The 20,584-nt window shown below is 40.7% G+C and overlaps 1 protein-coding gene across 1 annotated transcript in view; it reads right to left on the bottom strand.

Moving 5' to 3' along the window:
• The window catches only part of CUNH11orf80 (chromosome unknown C11orf80 homolog), a 97,383-nt gene extending 77,908 nt beyond the window's left edge, over window positions 1-19,475 (bottom strand). Inside the window, exons 1-3 of the mRNA XM_035013363.1 lie at window positions 19,380-19,475; window positions 17,191-17,332; window positions 12,527-12,580 (exon numbers count right to left, since the gene is read on the bottom strand). Coding sequence (XP_034869254.1) covers window positions 12,527-12,580; window positions 17,191-17,332; window positions 19,380-19,409 — 226 coding nt within the window. The 5' untranslated portion in view covers window positions 19,410-19,475. The remainder of the gene's footprint in view (window positions 1-12,526; window positions 12,581-17,190; window positions 17,333-19,379) is intronic.
• Window positions 19,476-20,584: the final 1,109 nt, after the last annotated feature.

Here is a 20,584-nt window from a genome sequence, read left to right as displayed (position 1 = left end):
CACCTACCCCCTCTTCACGTGCATGCACACTCACTCTCTTAAAAAAAATAAAAATAAAAAATAAAAAAGATTGGAAGAAAAATCATCAAAATGTTAAAAATTATCTCTGAATGGTGGACTTACGAATGATTTTTATTTTTTCTTTTTATTTTACATTTTCCTGCAGTTCTACAATAAACATATAACTTTAATTCAATGGAATGGTTAAAGGGAAGAGTCAACTTATAAGGGACTAGGGAATGGAGTGAACAAGACTAGGTAAGAGCAATGAGTAGAGATTGCTCCCTTAAGAAATTTATGTAAGAAAGGAGAAAAATTGAGGATTGGTTGTCTTTGTTCATTCTTTTGTAAGACTGGAAAAGACTTGGTAACATATGCATATAGGGCAAAGAAGCCAGTATAACAGAGGCAAAGATTTAAATAGCAAAACTGATGTGACATAGCTTCAACAGGAAGGGACTAGAGTCCAGAGAAATAGCACATTTATTCTTTTTATGGGATGAGAAATACTTCTGGAAATATAGAATATTGTTCATGTTCATTTACATGGTCCTTTATACTTTTTCAAATTGTTTTCTCATTACAAAATCAAAGCTACCTGTAAAAGAGACCATGTTTTTCATTTTATATATCAGAAAACTAAGGTACAGAGATGTAAAGCAGAATTTAAAAATTGGATCTTGAAAGTTTTTTATACAGTGAATCCCTATGTTTTACATTCTGAGAACCCCAAGTACAAAAAGATCAAGATAACCAAAATCACACCAAGTAGTTAATGTCAGAGTCAGGACTACAACCCATATTCTTCAAAAGTTATTCTACATCTTTTTCTTTTAAGATTTTATTTATTGGGGTGCCTGAGTGGCTCAGTCGTTAAGCGTCTGCCTTCGCCTCAGGTCATGATCCCAGGGTCCTGGGATGGAGCCCCGCGTCGGGCTGCCTGCTCAGCGGGAAGCCTGCTTCTCCCTCTCCCACTCCCCTGCTTGTGTTCCCTCTCTTGCTGTCTCTCTCTCTGTCAAATAAATAATAAATAAAATCTTTAAAAGTTAAAAAAAGATTTTATTTATTTGAGAAAGAGAAAAAAATGAGTGGGGGAGGAGCAGAGGGAGAAGCAGACTCCCCACTGAGCAGGGAGCCCGACACGGGGCTCTATCCCAGGACCCTGGGATCATGACCTGAGCCGAAGGCAGGTGCTTAACCAACTGAGCCACCCAGGCATCTCAATATTTATTTTACATCTTAATGCTGAGTATAGACATTTAGATAAGTTTGTGACCTTTTTGTAGGAAGTGTTCTTTTATAAACACCTTGTACCGGGGCGCCTGGGTGGCTCAGTCGTTAAGCGTCTGCCTTCGGCTCAGGTCATGATCTCAGGGTCCTGGGATGGAGCCCCGCATCAGGCTCCCTGCTCAGCGGGAAGCCTGCTTCTCCCTCTCCCCCTGCTTGTGTTCCCTCTCTCGCTGTGTCTCTCTCTGTCGTAAATAAATAAAATCTTTAAAAAAATAAAAATAAACACCTTGTACCTACTCAATCAAAAACACTTTCTTGTAATATAAAAGCATTTTATACTAAAACAATTACAAATTAGGTTCTACATATAGTCACACTTCTGAAAATATATATTACAGATGAAGTAGTTGCCATAAGAATGATTTGTCTAAGGCCATGGAGCTAATAAGAGACAGATATTTTCATTACAACTTAGTATTTTAAATTTAAGTTGCAAAGAGAATTTGAAGAAATACCACTTTGACAATCTCAACCTTCTCAGTAAAAACAGAAGATAAAGAAATTTGTTTAGATGAGTTCAGGTAGGTTGGAACATACACTATTCGAATTATATTAAAAGATAATAAAGTTAAAAGAATAAATAAAAGAATAATTACTGAACAATCCTAATAAAGTTAGAAATTCTACTTCAATTTGTAGTGTGCCCAATGCCCAGTGTTATGATTTATACTAGCAACATGTGCCAGCTTGGAAATAAGAATGGAAAAAGCAAAGAGTGGGGATTATCCAAGCTTGAAGACTGTAAGAAAAGAAAGATAGAAAGTCAAGGCAGCAGGGGATTATACTGTGCCAAGTGGTTAATTAACCATGGGTAGGGAGGCCAGAGCAGTGTCAATATAAAGAGGAGAGAAGGAAAGGGGAAGATGAGAGTTCAAAAAACTTCAATTTCATATAACCACTTCTTTTTTTTTCTTCCAAGATTTTACTTAAATTCAAGCTAGTTAACATATAGTGTAGTATTAGTTTCAGGGGCAGAATTTAGTGATTCATCACTTGCATATAACCCCCAGTGCTCATTACAAGTGCCCTCCTTAATGCCCAACACCTGTTTACCCCCATCCACCCACCCACCTCCCCTCCAGCAACCCTTTGTTCCCTATAGTTAAGAGTCTCTTATGGTTTGCCTCCATCTGTTTTTATCTTATTTTTCCTTCCCTTCCCCTATGTTCATCTGTTTTGACATGAGTGAAATCATATGGTATTTGTCTCTAACTTATTTCACTTAGCATAATAGTCTAGTTCCATCCATGTTGTTGCAAATGGCAAGATTGCATTCTTTTTGATGGCTGAGTAATATTCGTGTGTGTGTGTGTGTGTGTGTGTGTGTGCGTGGACACCGTATCTTTAACCACTCATCAGTCAATGGACATCTGAGCTCTTTCCACATTTTGGCTACCGTGGATAGTACTGCTATAAACATTGGTGGGGGGATTATTTTATTTATATATATATATATTTTTTTTTTTTTTAAAGATTTTATTTTTTGACAGAGAGAGACAGCGAGAGAGGGAACACAAGCAGGGGGAGTGGGAGAGGAAGAAGCAGGCCTCCGCTGAGCAGGGAGCCAGACATGAGGCTCAATCCCAGGACCCTGGGATCATGACCTGAGCCAAAGGCAGACGCTTAACGACTGAGCCACCCAGGCACCCCTATTTATATTTTTTTAATAATTATTTTTTTAAAGATTTTATTTATTTGACAAAGAGAGCATAAGCAGAGGAAGCGGCAGGCAGAGGGAGAGGGAGAATCAGGTTCCCCACTGAGCAGGGAGCCCAATGCATGGCTCTATCCCAGGACCCTGAGATCATGACCTGAGACAAAGGCAGATGCTTAACCAAGTGAGCCACCCAGGCACCCCGGTGGAGGGGGGGGAATTATTTTAAACCTGATATATAATTCACACCATAAATTTCACTATTCTAAGTGACTTTTAGTATATTCACAAGGTTATACAACCATCACTACTATCTAATTCCAAAACATTTTTATTACTCCAAGAAGAAAACTCATACCCATTAATACCAACTCCCCATTCCTCCCTCCTCCCTCTAATCTCCTTTGGATGTGTCTCTATGGACTTGCCTATTGTAGACATTTCATATAAATGGAATCATACAATGTGCAGCCTTCTGTATCCAGCTTCTTTCACTTAGCATATTTCCAGTTTTCATCCATGTTGTAACATATACCAAGACTTCATTCCTTTTAATGGCTGAATACTACTCCATTGTGTGGATAGAGCACATCTCACCCATTAACTGATGGACATTTGTGTTGTTTTCCGTTTGGGGATATTATGAATAATGCTGCCATAAATATTAGTGCATGAGATTTCGTGTGGACATTGCCGAGTGAAGATAACTCTATGTTTAACTATTTGAGGAACTTCCAAACTGTTTTTCCAAAGTGGCTGCACCACTTTACATTCCTACCAGCAAAGTATGAGTGTCCCAATTTCTTTATATCCTTGCCAACACTTCTTATTTTTTTATTATAGTCATACTAGTGGGTATCAAGTGGTATCTCATTATGGTGTTTTTTTTTTAATTTTATTTATTTGAGAGAGAACAGAGTGAGAGGGAGAAGCAGGCTCCCCACTTGAGCAGGGAGCCTGATGCAGGGCTCGATCCCAGGACCCCTGGATCATGACCCAAGCCGAAGGCAGATGCTCAACCGACTGAGCCACCCAGGAGCCCCTCATTATGGTTTTGGTTTGCATTTTCCTAAAAACTATGATGTTGAACATCTTTTCATGGGTTTATTGGCCATTTATATGGATAAATGTTGTCTTCATCTACTCAGGCTGCCATAACAAAATACCACAGACTGGGTGGCTTAAACAATGGAAATTTACTTCATACAGATTTGAAGGCTGAGAAGTCCAGTATCAGGGTGCCAGTAATTCAGTTCCCAGTGAGAGCTCTCTTCATGGCTTGCAGACAGCTTCCTTCTCACTGTGTCCTCACATAGCTTTTCCTGGGTAGGTGCACTTGGGAGAGAGATTTTTCTTTCTTCCTCTTCTTATAAAACCACTAATTCCATCATAAAAGCCCCACCTTCATGACCTAATCTAACCCTGATTACTTCCCAAAGGCCTCATTTCCAAATACCCTTGCCCTGGGGATTAGGGCTTCGACATAAGAATTTTGGGAGGACACAAACATTCAATTCATCACATACATCTATTCAGATCCTTTGCCTATTTTAAAATTAATTGTCTTTTTATTGTTGAGTTGTAAAAGTTGTTTTGTACTCTGGATATTAGAATCCTATCAGATACATGATTTGGGCGCCGGGGTGGCTCAATCGTTAAGCGCCTGCCTTCGGCTCAGGTCATGATCCCGGGGTCCTGGGATCGAGCCCCGCATCAGGCTCCCTGCTCGGTGGGGAGCCTGCTTCTCCCTCTCCCACGCCCTCTGCTTGTGTTCCCTCTCTCACTGTGTCTCTGTCAAATAAATAAATAAAATCTTTAATTAAAAAAAAAATCCTATCAGATACATGATTTGAAAATATTTTCTCCCATTCTGTAGGTTGTCTTTTCTCTCTTTTTTTTAAGTTTTTTTTCCCCAGTTGTATTGAGGTACAATTGATATATAACAGTGTGTAAGGTTAAGATGTACAACCTGTAAATCTGATACTTATATGTCCCAAAATGATTACTACCTTAGCCTGAGCTAACACTTCCATCACATCACATAATTACTGTCTTTTCACTTTCTTCATAGTGTTCTTTGAAATACAAAAGTTTTTAATATTGCTGAAGTCCAATTTATCTATTTTTCCTTTGGTTATTTGTGCTTTAAGTGTCCTATCTACGAAGATTTACACCTATATTTTCTTGTAAGAGTTTTATAGTTTTAGCTCTTATATCTAGGTTTTTGATCCATTTTGAGTTAACTGTTATATATAGTGTCATATGACTTTTTAAAATGTGCTAAGTGGGTAACCATAAAGTCTACTCAGGAAATAATATTCAAAATGTCCTTTCTTCCCATACCAGCCAAATCACTGCCATAGGCTGCTAACACTGTCTGCTATGGAAATGAAAGGGATATGATAATCCAAGAGGCCAGAGTTGGAGCAGTAAGTGCCCAGTTGATTACACAATGAGGGATAACAACAGTTCAAGGATTTTAAGTCAAAGCAGGTACAATGCAGGCTAGCTCCCACTAACTACTGAATAAAAGCCACTTGCCTGCAGGATGAGCCAACTTCCAGGATCTCTGATGTTAAGAGCTCTCCTTTTCTTCTTCCTCTACCTACCCAACCTCAAAAGGAAGAGAAACATGTCAATGTTCATGTCCTTTCCATTTCCTTTCCCTTCACATCAAATCTTGAACATATTCTCAATAGTGAAGTATGATTAGATACATTTAACAGGGAAAAGAGTAAAGAAATATTTTGGAAGCAAAAGAAAACAAATTCATTTTTTTGAAGATTTTATTTTATTTTTTTAAGTAACCTCTACACCCAACATGGGGCTCAAACTCACATCCCTGAGACCGAGTCGCATGTTCCACAGACGGAGCTAGCCAGGCATCCTAACAAATTCATTTATCTTAACTTCTCTTGATCTTCAATCAATCTTCTCTTTATAAAATCTTGCCACGTGTTATGCAAATTTAGCAGCAAGAGACTGTTTAGGACATATCGAAGTTTGAGGATTAAATGTGGACTCAACAATGACCTAGGAGCCCACAAATTCTTCCCTTACTTCTAAATTTAATATATGAGGCTGAGGTAAAGCTCAGTTTCCTCATCTTGGAAAGAGAAATCGTGGTAACACGTAAGTCTGACCTATCTCTGGAGAATGAATAAGATCATGTCTACAAAATGAGCTCCTGGGGAAAAAGTGTTAGATGAATACTGAGTCTTGGGGCGCCTGGGTGGCTCAGTCGTTAAGCGGTAGAGTACAAAGAGACAAAAACTAGACTATCGTAATCATAACCATACAACAATAGCACAGCTGTCTTCCCTACTTTCAAGGGCTACTATTCTTATCTGGTCTTCTGAAGGAAAAAAAAAAAGGGCTGTAAATTTTTTGACTTGAGAAAAACACTTGAACATGACTGGTTAAACTGTATTTTACAAAAGAGTTAAATTATGTCAGTAAACATGGGAATGAGGAGGTGGTAATTAAAAAGATAAAGAAGAGGGGCACCTGGGTAGCTCAGTCGGTTAGGTGGCTGCCTTTGGCTCAGGTCGTGATCCCCTGGGATCGAGCCCCACATCAGGCTCCTTGCTCAGCGGAGAGCCTGCTTCTCCCTCTCCCTCTGCCTGCCTCTCTGCCTGCTTGTACTCTCTCTCTCTATCTCTGTCAAATAAATAAATAAAATCTTAAAAAAAAAATAAAAAGATAAAAAAGAAATCACAATAATATGAATGGAAGAAACAAGAAAGAAACAGCAAAATAGGGACCTATAAACATGGCCTTTTTCATATTCCCTCATCTTATCACTCTCTTCTACCTTTTCTTTTTTTTTCTTTTCTTCACCAGAGTAAGGACATAATAGGTAGTAGCTTCTAGATCTGGACAAGAAGGACAAACTAAAACCATCACATTTTGCCAAATATTTATGATAGAAGCAGTTCTACATAAATGGATAAGTAGATATATAAATGGCTATAAAGTGAATTTCTATATAAATGGATAAGCATATCATGCAGAATAATAGTACATATATTAATATGAAGTAATGAGAATTTTTAAACACATAAGAATTTATATTAATGGACATCATCCTTCAAAGTACAGAAGGTATTCTGATTGACAAAAGACCTCACATCTGGTCTGAGGTGTCTTATCCTAATAAGCAACTGGGAGTCATTAAGTTAGGAACTTAAAGATATATTTAAATTCATTTATAACTGAATAAACAATAATTCTACATAATAAAAGGAGAATTAACAAAAATTCAATTAGATTAGATAATGGAGAAAAGAGAGGATGCCAAAAAAAACTCAAAATTTATAAGCCTGGAAAATTATGAATGTTTGTATCATTGAAAGAAATAGAGACGTTACAGAGCAAGTTAGTTGCAAGAAAATGAAACCCATTTTAGATATGTTGCACATATATTTCCACGGAACCTTTAAATGGAATAGTTTAATTGACAATCAAAGCTGGAAACGTGTTAGTGATAGGAAAAAAATAAGTCTCATCAGCATAGAAATGATATTAAAACTTTAAAAGTAGAAAAGCTATCTTAAGTAAATATAGAATAATAATACAGACGGGGCACCTGGGTGGCTCAGTTGGTTAAGTGACTGCCTTTGGCTCACGTCATGATCCTGGAGTCCCGGGATCGAGTCCCGCATCAGGCTCCGTGCTCGGCAGGGAGTCTGCTTCTCCCTCTGACCCTCCCCCCCTTCTTGTGTGCTCGCTCTCTCTCTCATTCTCACTCTCAAATAAATAAATAACATCTTTAAAAAAATAATAATACAGAATAATGAATGGAAGAAAGGCATATTGGTAACTGAACTTTAAGGACTATCCTCTAGGTTACCAAAGAAGCACCTTGAATATACATACCTCCATTACAGTACTTATCAGATTATATTTTATTTACAGAGCTACCTCTCCCTATGACTTCCTGTGGCAAGTAGATGTTCAATTAAAGGTTTTTTTGGATAAAAGAACAGTTAGGAACCAGAGAAGAAAGTGAGCAAGAAAGAGAACATAAACCATTAGAGAAAAAGTAAAATGGGGAGATTACCTTGGTCACTATTTCTTAATCCAACATAAATAAAACACTCAAAAATAAGAGCCTGGTTGTATACAAATTGATCTGAAGTATTCCAGATCCAGAGAAAAAGTACCTTGATACAATCCTGATAGAATAGACTGAAAAGTAAAGAAAATCGAAGCTGGATGGCTCGACAACACAGTTCTCCAAAGAGAGATCAGACCTTATTTTAGGCACTGAGCGATATCAACCAAGCAACGAAGAGAACAACATAGTTAAAGTGAATTCAGAGGCATACTATTAATTTTGTATAGATAAGTAATTTTTTTTAACATCTGGAAATCTGATGGTTAATGAATCAGCCACCAGAGACTTCCTAATGAAGCTAATTAAACAGTGTAAAGATTTGTGAATGGACCAATTTAAAGCAGTTTGTTAATAATGTTACAGGAATGCTAAATAAATAACGATAGTAATAAAGGCATAATTAATGGTGCATAAACCAGGGAGCTAAGGGATTTAAATCTTAAACTTGGACAATTTCCTTTGTGAGTTTCAGTGAGTCATTTTGTTACTAATTAATAAAAATAAATAGCATTATTGACTGGAGGATAGTATTATGAGCCTGGAAAGTAGACAGGCTGAAGTTGGCTACTAAATGTGATTGACTATGATCAAATGACTCAATTTTTTTTTAAAGATTTTATTTATTTATTTGACACAGAGAGAGAGAGATCACAAGTAGGCAGACAGGCAGGCAGAGGGAGAGGGAGAAGCAGGCTCCCCGCTGAGCAGGGAGCCTGATGTGGGGCTCGATCCCAGGACCCTGGGATCACGACCCGAGCTGAAGGCAGATGCTTAACCAACTGAGCCACCCAGGCACCCCTAAATGACTCAATTTTTATTGTGTACTTGATATGCAGTACTTCTTCTTTGTACAAAAAGTTAGCCACCTGCACCTTATCACAAGGATATAAAAAGAGATAAATATGCATAAAATTGCTGTGAGCTTTTAAAATAATTAAATTAAAACTAAGTTACCAGGGTGCCTGGGTGGCTCAGTCGTTAGCAGCTGTCTTCGGCTCAGGCCATGATCCCAGAGTCCTGGGATCGAGCCCCGCATAGGGCTCCCTGCTCAGTGGGAAGCCTGCTTCTCCCTCTCCCACTCCCCCTGCTTGTGTTCTCTCTGTCGAATAAATAAATAAAATCTTTAAAAAAAAAAAACTAAGTTATCATGACACAAACTGTCTAAATTTTGTATTAGCATAACAGGTGGTTATGCCATAACCTAAATTCAATTCAATACATTCTCTCCAGGTATTAACAGTGATAATAAAACCATTCCCTTGTACCTGTATAGGTTTTCACCTTTTTCAAAGCATTTTCACAAATATTAATTGAAGAAATTGTATTATGTACGATCTGACCACTGACTGCACAGGCATGGTAAGTATAGGTTTATGTTTCAGGAAATATTCCTATCTCCTCCTTAGTGCTAATAATAACATACTCCCTGTTATTTATGTGGATTTTCACCTCTTTGAAAGCACTTTTACACATATTAACTAAAGCAGTGGCATTAGGAATGACCTTTCCATTCTTTGACCATCCAAAGGGCAGAATTCAAAAAAGAAGAGGACTAAAGATTGATAAATAGACTAGATGGTTTTGAGGCAGTCAACTCATCATTCTTAAAGCTGGACTCAGGTTTCCCAAAAGTCTTAGAATCAGAGCAAACTCTCCAGGACAATAAACTGATTCTCCCTTTCTTCTAGACATAGGCTTTGGGAGGCAGTAGAATTAAGTGATTAAAATATCTTAGATATATGCATAAGGGGAGAAACCAAATCTGTCTTGATCATCTCTGTAACCCCTCCATGTCAAGCACAAGCCTCAGTGTATAGTTAATGCTCAATAAATCATCATGATGATTACCACAGGAAGAACATTCTAACCAAGCTCCCACAGAATATTTGTTATGGAGCTATTACTTTTCCTCCACAATTACTGCTTTCAAATGTGTGCACACCAAGAAGGACCTAAGATCGGGGGCCTGGGTGGCTCAGTCAGTTAAGTGTCTGCCTTTGGCTCAGGTCATGGTCCCAAGGTCCTGGGATTGAGCCCGCATCAGGCTCCCTGCTTGGTGGAGTCTGCTTGTCCCTCTCCCTCTGCCCCTCCCCACATCCCGGCTCGTGCGCACTCTCTCTCTTTCTCAAATAAATAAAATCTTTTTTAAAAAGATTAGGATCACAGAGCAAAAAGCTGAGGTCCATTAAGAATCTAGGACACAAGGGCACCTGGGTGGCTCAGTAGGTTAAGGGTCTGACCCTCGGTTTCAGCTCAGGTCATGATCTCGGGGTCCTGAGATCTAGCCCTGTGTTGGGCGGTGCAGAGCCCACCTGTCCCTCTCCCTCTTCTCTTCCCTTACCTTCTCTCAAATGAATAAATAAATCTTTAAAAAAAAAATCCAGGATACAGACTACCAGAGAGTAGATTCAGAGGGCCAAGACAATTTCAAAGGCAAAGGGAAATATACCTGATGACCCTTAATTTAGCAAGCAAACACTTTTAAATCCCCATGCTTAAACTAAAAATTAGTTCAGCAAACTGGTACAGCCACTCTGGAAAACAGTATGGAGGTTCCTCAAAAAGTTAAAAATAGAACTACCATATGATCCAACCACTGCACTACTAGGTATTTAGCCAAAGGATACAAAAATACTAATTTCAAAGGGATACATGCACCCCAGTTTTTATAGCAGCATTATCTACAATAGCCAAATTATGGAAACAGCCCAAATGTCCACTGACTGATGAATGGCTACAGAAGTGTGTGTGTGTGTGTATATATATAGGAGTATCACTCAGTCATAAAAAAGAATGAAATTTTGCCATTTGCAACAATGTGGATGGAACTAGAGAGTATTATGCTAAGCAAAATAAGTCAGAGAAACACCATATGATTTCACTCATATACAGAATTTAAGAAACAAAACAAATGAGCATAGGGGAAAAAAGAGAGTGAGGCAAACCAAGAAACAGACTGAAGAGAACACACTGATGGTTACCAGAGGGGAGGTGGGTGGTGGGGATGGGTAAAATAGGTGATAGGGCTTAAAGAGTACACTTGGTGGGGGGCACCTGGGTGGCTCAGCTGGTTAAGCGTCTGCTTTGGCTCAGATCATGGTCCCAGGGTCCTGGGATCGAGGAGCCTGCTTCTCCCTCTCCCTCTGCCCTCCATTTGTGCTCTCTCTCTATCTCAAATAAATAAATAAAATCTTTAAAAAAAAAAAAAAAAAGAATGCACTTAGTGCAATGAGCACTGAGTGTTGTATGTGAGTGCTGAATCATTAAATTGTACACCTGAAACTAATATTACACTGTATGTTAACTGGAATTTAAATAAAAACTTAAACAAATAATAATTAAAAAATTAAAATTACTTCAAAAAAGAAGTTCCAAAAGGGAAAATTATTTCCTGTATGTTTATGTCCCTAGGGTCACTCATCTTGTGAGTTGCAAAAATAGTTTCTTCTTTTTCTTTTATATGACCAAGATAAAGGAAGGTACTTTGGTTTATACAGTAATTGGATTACTGGAAATGTGGATCTAAATAAAATTTTTAATTGATTGCCTTTTAAAAAGCACAAGGAACACTGCCATTTTTAAAAGTTCAATGGTAAAATAAATAAATAAATAAATAGTCCAATGGTAATACATTTCATAAACATTTATAATATTACACTGCTCTAATGTAGTTTTTTTATTGTTTCCATATTTAACACACAGCACATTTTCTTAATGACAAATGTACAGTTTAAAAAAAAAACACAATCTACTTATATTTTAAATTTAGTTGGAGAAGGTTTCTTTTAAAAAATATTTTGTAAAATCTGTAAATTAACCACACATTAGGAAAAGACAGGGCCATTGGATAATTTACAAACCACACAACTATAGAAGATAAATATGAAAGCACAACACTTCTAGATCATTTTCATCTCCTTAAAATAATGTATGTCCTTTTGCTTAAGGTTATTCTCAAGTCAAAGGAAAGAAGAATTAAAACCAAGGTCAACAAAAGCTCCTAAACCATACCAACTTTGGCATGTGGAGTACAATATTAATACTAGCCAAAACAATTTACAGTAAAGCCTTCTCCACACATTATTTCTTTGAGGCAGATGGAAACAAATACTTTACCAATAATTTTATTTTATATCTGGGATATTTTGCCTGAGGTTGTACAGAGAGTATTCAGAGACACTATAGAGACCTAGGTAGCTTGTTCATTCCTGTATCTATACAATTTTATAGATCGTCTTTCAGTAGGATTGCCAGATAAAATACAGGACAAAATACTGCATGGAACATACTTACACTACAATATTACTCATTGTTTATCTGAAATTAAAATTTAAGTGGGCATCCTATATTTTTATTTGCTAAATCTGGCAACACTATCGTTCAGTTTGTCTGTTTTAGAAAATACCAAATTCACTGCCAGGAAGAGACTTAATCTCATGAAAGTAGAGTAATTCTTTCTTTACCTTTTAGGAACTTCTTGAGAACCAAGCCACCATAAATGCTTCCTGCAGAAGCAACTGTAAGAAACAGAACACAAAGAAATATCACAAACAATTAAACAGATTTTATCTAAAGAATCTAATGGAAGCCTAAAAACACTATTTATAGATACAAAACATAAAAAAGGTGACCACTCTGTAATGAGTTTACTGAAAATGGAGGCATCAAAGAAGCATTATGAGGCTACAACAACTCTCTGGCAGCAGATAACTTCTTGGAGATGAGAACTAAATGGCAAGTCTTTTCACCTACATCCAATACCAGGACTGCTTCTTTAGGTATTACTATTCCTGAGAGAAAAGGATTATAGGAAGACTGCAAACTGTAGCAAGTAATCAGAATATATCATGCCAATAACCCATATTCCAGTATAAGATTCAATTAAAAACTTTGGCCCTTCTTTTAAACAATTTACTCTCTAGTAGAAAATATTAGACTATCAGGTAAGAATTCTTCGTATCTAGAGTTCTAACTCTGAACAACAGAACATTTAGATCAACAATATTTTTCTTAAAAATTTTTTTAAGTAAACTCTACCCCCAACGTGGGGCTCAAACTCACAACCCTGAGATCAAGAGTCACATGCTCAACTGAGCCAGCCAGGTGCCCCTAGAGCAATGATTCTTCAGGGAAAGAGGGTGAGGAAGGAAGCAGGCACCTAAGAGGGAAAAAAGATCAGAACCACCTGGAGACTTTTTCTAAATTGAACATCTCTCCCCCAGAGGGTTAACCCACAGTTAAGAATCTAAGAATCACTGCCATAGGAACCAGTGAAAATGTATCTCTCTCTCTCTAAAAATGTGTATTCCTCAGGCAGGGGGAAAAGGTTGAGAATAACTGAACTACAGTGAGAGGCAACACCATTCTCTAAATGTGTGCTGTCCAAATACAGTAGCCACTAGATACATGTGGCTATTTAAATTTAAATTTAGCTAAATTAAATTAAGTTAAAAATAAGACTCCTCAGTCACACTAACCATATTTCAAGTGGTCATTAGCCAAGTGTGGGTAACGGCTACTGTACTGAACAGCACAGATAGAGAACATTTCTATCATCACAAAAAGTTCTACTGAAATGCAATGAGAGCAGGGCTTTACATTTCCAGATTTTGAATGATTCTAGACAAATGGTATTTCAAAAGGCCTGAGCCCAAGTAACACAGAATATTCAATAAAAGACAATCATCTTGGGTGACTGGGTGGTTCAGTCAGTTAAGTGTCTGCCTTCAGCTCAGGTCATGATCCCAGGATCCTGAGATGCAGCCCCACATGAGCTTGCTTCTCCCTCTCCCTCTGCCGCTCCCCGTGTTTGTGCTGTCAAATAAATAAGTAAAGTCTTAAAAAAAAGACAATCATCTTTTTCTTAACATTCCTCACAGGCATACACTGGTTCTAACTTAAGGAGAGTGGGTCACTGGGACAGGGATAGCAGGTGGTAGCAGGCCTACACTAGTGATTAGTGAGGAATTGAACATTAATAAGAAAAAAAATACAACCTATATATCTCACAGTGTGTCCATGATGTTTCTCAATTGTGTATGTCACACTGTTTCCTCATACATCCTTTTTTAATTTTAACAAGTACCACATCAACAATTGTTGAGGGGCGCCTGGGTGGCTCAATCATTAGGCATCTGCCTTTGGCTCGGGTCATGATCCCAGGGTCCTGGGATCAAGCCCCCCATCGGGCTCCCTGCTCAGCGGGAAGCCTGCTTCTCCCTCTCCCACTCCCCCTGCTTGTGTTCCCTCTCTCGCTGCATCTCTGTCAAATAAATAAACAAAATCTTAAAAAAAAAAAAAAAAAAAAAAGGCTACATGAAGACACAGACACAGATAAACACAGAGGGAGACTATCCCATGAAGGCAGAGGCAGAGATTGGAGTGATATGCCTACAAGCCAACACCAAGAGCTTGCTGGCAACTACTAGAGGCAAGGAGAGAGGCATGGAATAGATTCCTCCCTCAGAGTCTCCAGAAGGAACCAACCCTACTTAGACCTTGATTTTGGACTTCTGGCCTCCATACCTGTGAGGGAATAAATTTACGTTTGTGGTACTTTGTTATAGCAGCCCTAGATAACTAATACATTGTTTTTCATCATCAGAGATTTCAGACCAACCACATCACTTCATACTTTCAAGTAAAGATGGCAGACGGAGGGGCACCTGAGTGGTGTAGTTCGTTAGGCATCAGACTCTTGGTTTCAGCTCAGGTCATGATCCTGATCAGGGTCATGAGATTGAGCCCTGTTTGGGGCTCCGGGCTAGGCGTGGAGCCTGCTTCAGATTCTTTCTTTCTCTCTCTCTCTCTCTCTCTCTCTCTCTGCCCTTCCCCCACTAGCTCTCGCTCTAACTCCTGTCTCTAAAATAAATAAATCTTAAAAAAAAAAAAGATGGCATATTGAACATACCCATTATTTTTATTACCTCCTGAAATTGCAATAAAACAATAGAAGGGGTATTTTTTAGAGGAATAAACCTACAAGGACAGATTAGAGACAAAGATGATGATAGTAAAATTCTAGAAACTGAAAAGCAGAAGGACTAGTAGGTTGGATTCAGGGGACCTTAGAAATTGAATTATAATCCAGAAAGGGAAAGGCCAAGAAACAATCCAAATGATGCAACAAAATCCCCCAAAGACTCAGGAATGGTAGAATCAGGAACTTTTGGAATTAGAGGTGGGGTGGGAGCTAAAATAAGGAGAGTTAGTTGGAAAAATGAATTTAAGAAGTAGTCGGGTAGGGGCGCCTGAGTGGCTCAGTCGTTAAAGCGTCTGCCTTTGGCTCGGGTCATGATCCCAGGGACCTGGGATCGAGCCCCACATCAGGCTCCCTGCTCAGCAGGAACCCTGCTTCTCCCTCTCACACTCCTCCTGCTTGTGTTCCCTCACTCACTGTCTCTCTTTGTCAAATAAATAAAATCTTAAAAAAAAAAAAAGTAGTCGGGTCTTTAGATTCTTTCCTCCACTCAGCATTCTAGGGACTGACCCTTCCTAACCTTGGCAGGGGGTGGGGGAAGGGTTATTCTTTGAAAAGGAAGAAGCATGGGTTTTTGAGTTGAGGACCAAAGTTGTATTAAAAATAATTGGCCTGAATGAACATAAAGACTGAATGCTAAGCTATCTCTCTTACCCCTCCATCCCAGAACACTCGCAATCTGGCTTTTTCTCTACCTGGTGAGAGGCTATGAATTTACACATAGAAAAGTCTGGCAGAACACTTTTGAACGTTAATTAACAATTATCTCAAGGGATGAAATGACTAGAAAGTCTCACTTTCCATAAATATATGTCTGTAATGTTCGAATGTTTTATGATAAACATGTATCAACCTTCCTTCTACCAAAAAATTATGAAAATTATTACATGAAGATCAGAGACAATAAAAACAATAAAGAGAAGAGAAAGGCCCCTATATTTCATATGGGCTGAACAAATCCATTAGGTTCAAAATGCCTATGGAATTGGGTTTTTTGCTAAAAGCTACTATGGCTCAAGTCCTCCGCTTTGAGTGAAATGCATCCTGCTACCTTGGCCAGTTTATTGGATTAGAATCAATGCATAAACTAACACAACCATATACAGACCAGCATCACCCTAGCCATCTAGCTAACCAAAACTCTCTTATGAACTGTGGGAACTCTGTCCAGTCAGAATGGAGTTCACGCACGGTAACAGCAAACCAACCTGTCATATCTCTCTCAAGGATGTTTAATGCTAGGTACCCAAAGAGAAGACATGGCTTTCCAGTTCAGTGACACAATGTCTTGTAGAGCCTAAAGTACTATTCAGTCTCAGCTGGGACGCAGGATGACTCCTGTAAGGCTGACAGAACAACTTCATCCCAAAGTATCCTTCAGTAAACCTACAGACACACACATACACACTCTCTTCTCTATCACACACACACAACCAAACAAAAAAGTTATCACTTCAAAAGTTCAAGAAAGTTAGTTGTTGGGGCGCCTGGGTGGCTTAGTTGGTTAAGCCTCTGCCTTTGGCTCGGCTTGGCGGGGAGCCTGCTTCTCCCTCTACTCCCTACCCATGCTCTATCTCTCTCACTCTCCTAAATAAATAAATGGAATCTAAAAAAAAAAAAAGAGTTCGTTCTTCCAGGGACACTCAATGCATCAGCTTTCCCTCAAGAGTGTAGGCAGAAACAATGAGAGAATAAAAGCCAAATGGAAAAGGTTTATTTTCAAACTAACTGCAAGTTAGAATTATGAAAGTATGCAACCATTTATCATTTTTTCCTTTTCCTTTATTTTTTGGCTCTCTTCCAACTATCAAAGGCTGGACATGGAAAAGGAGATAAAATTCAATGTAATATAATTCTGCTGTGAAAGAGGAGGTTAAAACCAAGAGCAAGAAGGAGATTGTTTCTGAGAATTCTTAAGCCAGTAAAATAAATAATCCTCTGATGTCATTGTATTCACCTTTCCTGTAGAACACATTTGTAAATCTATCACCAGATACTTTATTGCATAATTATTTAATTTTTTTAACTATGGAATAACCCCGGAGTGATAACATGATAAAAGATTATGACTAACTTAAATTTTTAAATTAACTATAACAAATCATAACAAAACAAAGACAGAAAATCAATATTTGTTCCTCTACTTACTAGTTGTTACACAATGAAGAGTATTTGCCTGATGCTTAGAATTTAATGCTTCCATGGAAATCACTAGCTGTCCTTCTAGCAACGCTCCCTTTGATGTTCCTGCTGTTTCACACTTCCAGTGAATTATTAAATATTTCAAAATCTGAAAAGGGCACAATTCAAAGAAAACAAATCTTTAGAAATCATGGCAATATCAAATTTAGATGATAGTTTACAATCCTAATTTCTTTTTTTTTTTTAAGATTTTATTTATTTATTTGACAGAGAGAGAGACAGCTAGAGAGGGAACACAAGCAGGGGGAGTGGGAGAGGGAGAAGCAGGCTTCCCGCTGAGCAGGGAGCCCGATGCAGGGCTCGATCCCAGGACCCTGGGATCATGACCTGAGCCAAAGGCAGACGCTGAACGACTGAGCCACCCAGGTGCCCCTACAATCCTAATTTCTAAAAAATAATATTCTTGCTTGCAAAATGTCAGATTTACATTTTGTTCAGAACAAAGCATTGTGTCTACACAGAAGAAATAACCAGAAAAGTGACATAAGAAAGGAGACATGGGAAATTAACACAATGCCCAACAAGATAGGAAATGGAGACAATAAATTGCTTTATTCAAAGGGTAAGTTCATCTGGAAATAATAATTTGGAAAAATTAAGTGGGAGTTTGTTTTTCCGGTTTCTTTTTTTCTCCCCAAGTAAAAACCAATAGGAAGATTATGAATAAGACTGGCATCTGGCTATGAATCATCTTTACCTTTCATTAAATCATCATTTCTGAGGATCAGAATATAGTTAAGAGCACTGGCTTTGGAGGCAGATGCCTGGGTTGGATCTCTGATGTGCCATGTGATCTTGGGCAAGTTATTTAACTCCTCTCTACCTAAGCTTCCTCATTTACCAAAATGAGGACAAAACCACCAGTTATGGCTGCTGTGAAATGTAAACAAAATAAGAGCAAAGTGCTTAACACAGTGCCTTGAAAATAGTAAATGCTTAATAGACCTTAGCTTTTATTTCGAGTAAGTTCGTCTGCAGTGAAGACTGCACACAATATTTTAAGTTTTAAGGTTCCAAGATGTCTAGATAAAACATTCAATCTTGATGAGACAAATTTAAAATATACTGTATTTAATTCCATTATCTACGAAAGTACACTCTCACTTCCACACTAAGGTACCACAGGGAAAATTACTACCCCTTTTCTTAAAGGCAAAGAGATCTCATCTCAGTAAGAGAACTTGGGAATGATGATCCCAATGTGTACGAGAGTTTATAAAAATGGTTTCCAGGCGTTCCTACAATCTAACACTTTCCTTCACACATCCTCTGACGCAGTGTGCTCCCCTCTGTTAAGACTTTCCAGCAGTGTCTTTATCCGTGAGAGAGCAGTTGGGAAAAGAAGACTGGCTTGGAGTGAGAAGTTCTGGGTTCTAGCCTAGCGTCTGTCGTCTGTAAAATCGAATCCTCCCAACTTTGAGGATAATGAAGGAGGCAAGAGGGCCGTCAGGTCAACCCCGTCTGGCCTGTGGTTCTGTTCTGCCTAGTCCCCCTTACAAAACCAGTGGCGAAGAATTCGATCGGGGGCGGCGGTGAGGGTGCTGCCACGGCTGAACCCACGTGGCGTGGCGGCGCCGGGCGATCCGCCCCGCCCTCCAGGGCACGAAGGTTCTCCGGGCGCGGGGTGGTCGGAGCTCAGGGAGGCCTCTGCACCGCAACCATCCACCACCCGACTGCTCGGGGCCCGACCCAGGGATGCGCCCCGCACCGTGGCCCACCGGCCGGCGGCACACGACCCTCCCTCACGCCCACTTCGCCCGCACTGGCCTCGCCTTCCGCCCGGGGCTGCCCATTCGTCCTTCCCGCGCGCCCCCTCGGCCCGCGAGGACCCCCCCCCCCGGCCAGTCTCCGGGCCCTAACCTGGTCCGCTAACGCCTGGCAAACATTGAGCCTCCGGGGCCTCGGTTTTCTGGGCTGCCAGGTGGGGTGTCCCCCCAACTGAGGGAATGGTTCCACACTGCCCAAGCGCTCCCTCATCTGCTCCTCACAGCCCCGTGTGGGGCCGGCGGGCTTTCACCGAAGCACCTCATTCCCGCCTCAGGCACCGCCTGACCCCTCGGCCCAAACTTCGCGGTCCCCTCACAAAACCCTTCCCAGAGTGTCCGCCTCCGTTTTCTCTCCCTCCCCGGCATCACCTCGCAGACTGCCACGGCAGTGCACTCCATGACGCGGAGGCAGCAGCAGCAGCGACGCCCACCGCCTGCTGCCCGCCCGGACGTCGACCTCCGCCGGCGCCCACGCCCGGTCGCTCGGCGTTCTTCCCGCCCGCGCGCGCCCGCCCCGCCCACCGGCCCGCCGCGCTTGCGCACTTCGCGCCGCGCCGCCCTCAGGCCGCGAACGGCGGGGGCTTGCCAAGAGCGGTGGGGAGATGCGGGGAGCCGCGAGGGCCCGTGGGCGGACGGGTGGGCGGGCCGTCGGGCTGGGGCGAACCCGCGGGTGGCGACTGAAGCTCGGGGCGAGCGAGAATGAAGCCAGGCCGAGACTCTCCTTCCTCCGGGAAGGGACTTTCCCACGGTCCCGCCGAAGTGCAGCCCTCAGCCGGGAGAAGCAGCTGGGGCCCGGGGCAGGATCCCCAAGCCGGTTCTTGGCTCCCGAGCGGCCTCACCTCTTGCGGGGGCTGCCCCAAATGCTCTAGGCCAACCTCTGCGTCCCAGCTTTAGCAAATAAAAATACAGAACGGCCAGTTAAAATTGAATTTCGGATTTTTAAAAAAAAATTTTTTTTTAAGCACACATATATCCCATGAAATATTTGGGACATACGTATGTTAAAAAATCATTCATTCATCTGAAATTCAAACCTGGGCGTCCTGTATTTTATCTGCTAACCTGCCCCAAGCATGTCCCCAGCCCAATCCCAAGGTGCCTCAGGGGTCAGCCTTAGGCAGGACCTGGAACCCCCTCCCCCGCCAGGGAATAGGCCCCGCCCCACGTTTGGCTCTGCACTAGATATGCCAACGGCAGGAGCTGGCTTTCCTGGGCTCCAGCTGAAAGGACAAGCTCTGGGGTTTTCAGAGAGTGTTCCCAGCTAGAAGGAAGGTATTACTCCAGACCAGCTGCTGGACTCCGGGCAGGTGCAGGGAGGGACGAGGTGAGCGGGGCTTGAGCCCAAACTGCTAATCTGGCAGCTGGTTCCTCAGGCAGCTGAAAGAACAGGTGAGAGAGATTCCTGTGTGGCAAAGAGTTGCCCAAGGAGAAGCGTTGGACAGGGTGTTAGCTGCTTTCCTTCAGGGGAAATTCTGCCACCCCAGCTCCAAGAAGCCAGGATTGGACAGAACAGATGGGGGGCTGGCAGAGTGCCCATCCAGTAGACAGCCTTGGTGCTACTCCAAAGAACATGT

This window comes from Mirounga leonina, unplaced genomic scaffold, assembly GCF_011800145.1.
Source record: "Mirounga leonina isolate KUSES-001 unplaced genomic scaffold, KU_Mleo_1.0 Mir_166, whole genome shotgun sequence".
NCBI classification, from domain to species: domain Eukaryota; kingdom Metazoa; phylum Chordata; class Mammalia; order Carnivora; family Phocidae; genus Mirounga; species Mirounga leonina.
This window is presented reverse-complemented; position numbering and strand designations above follow the sequence as displayed.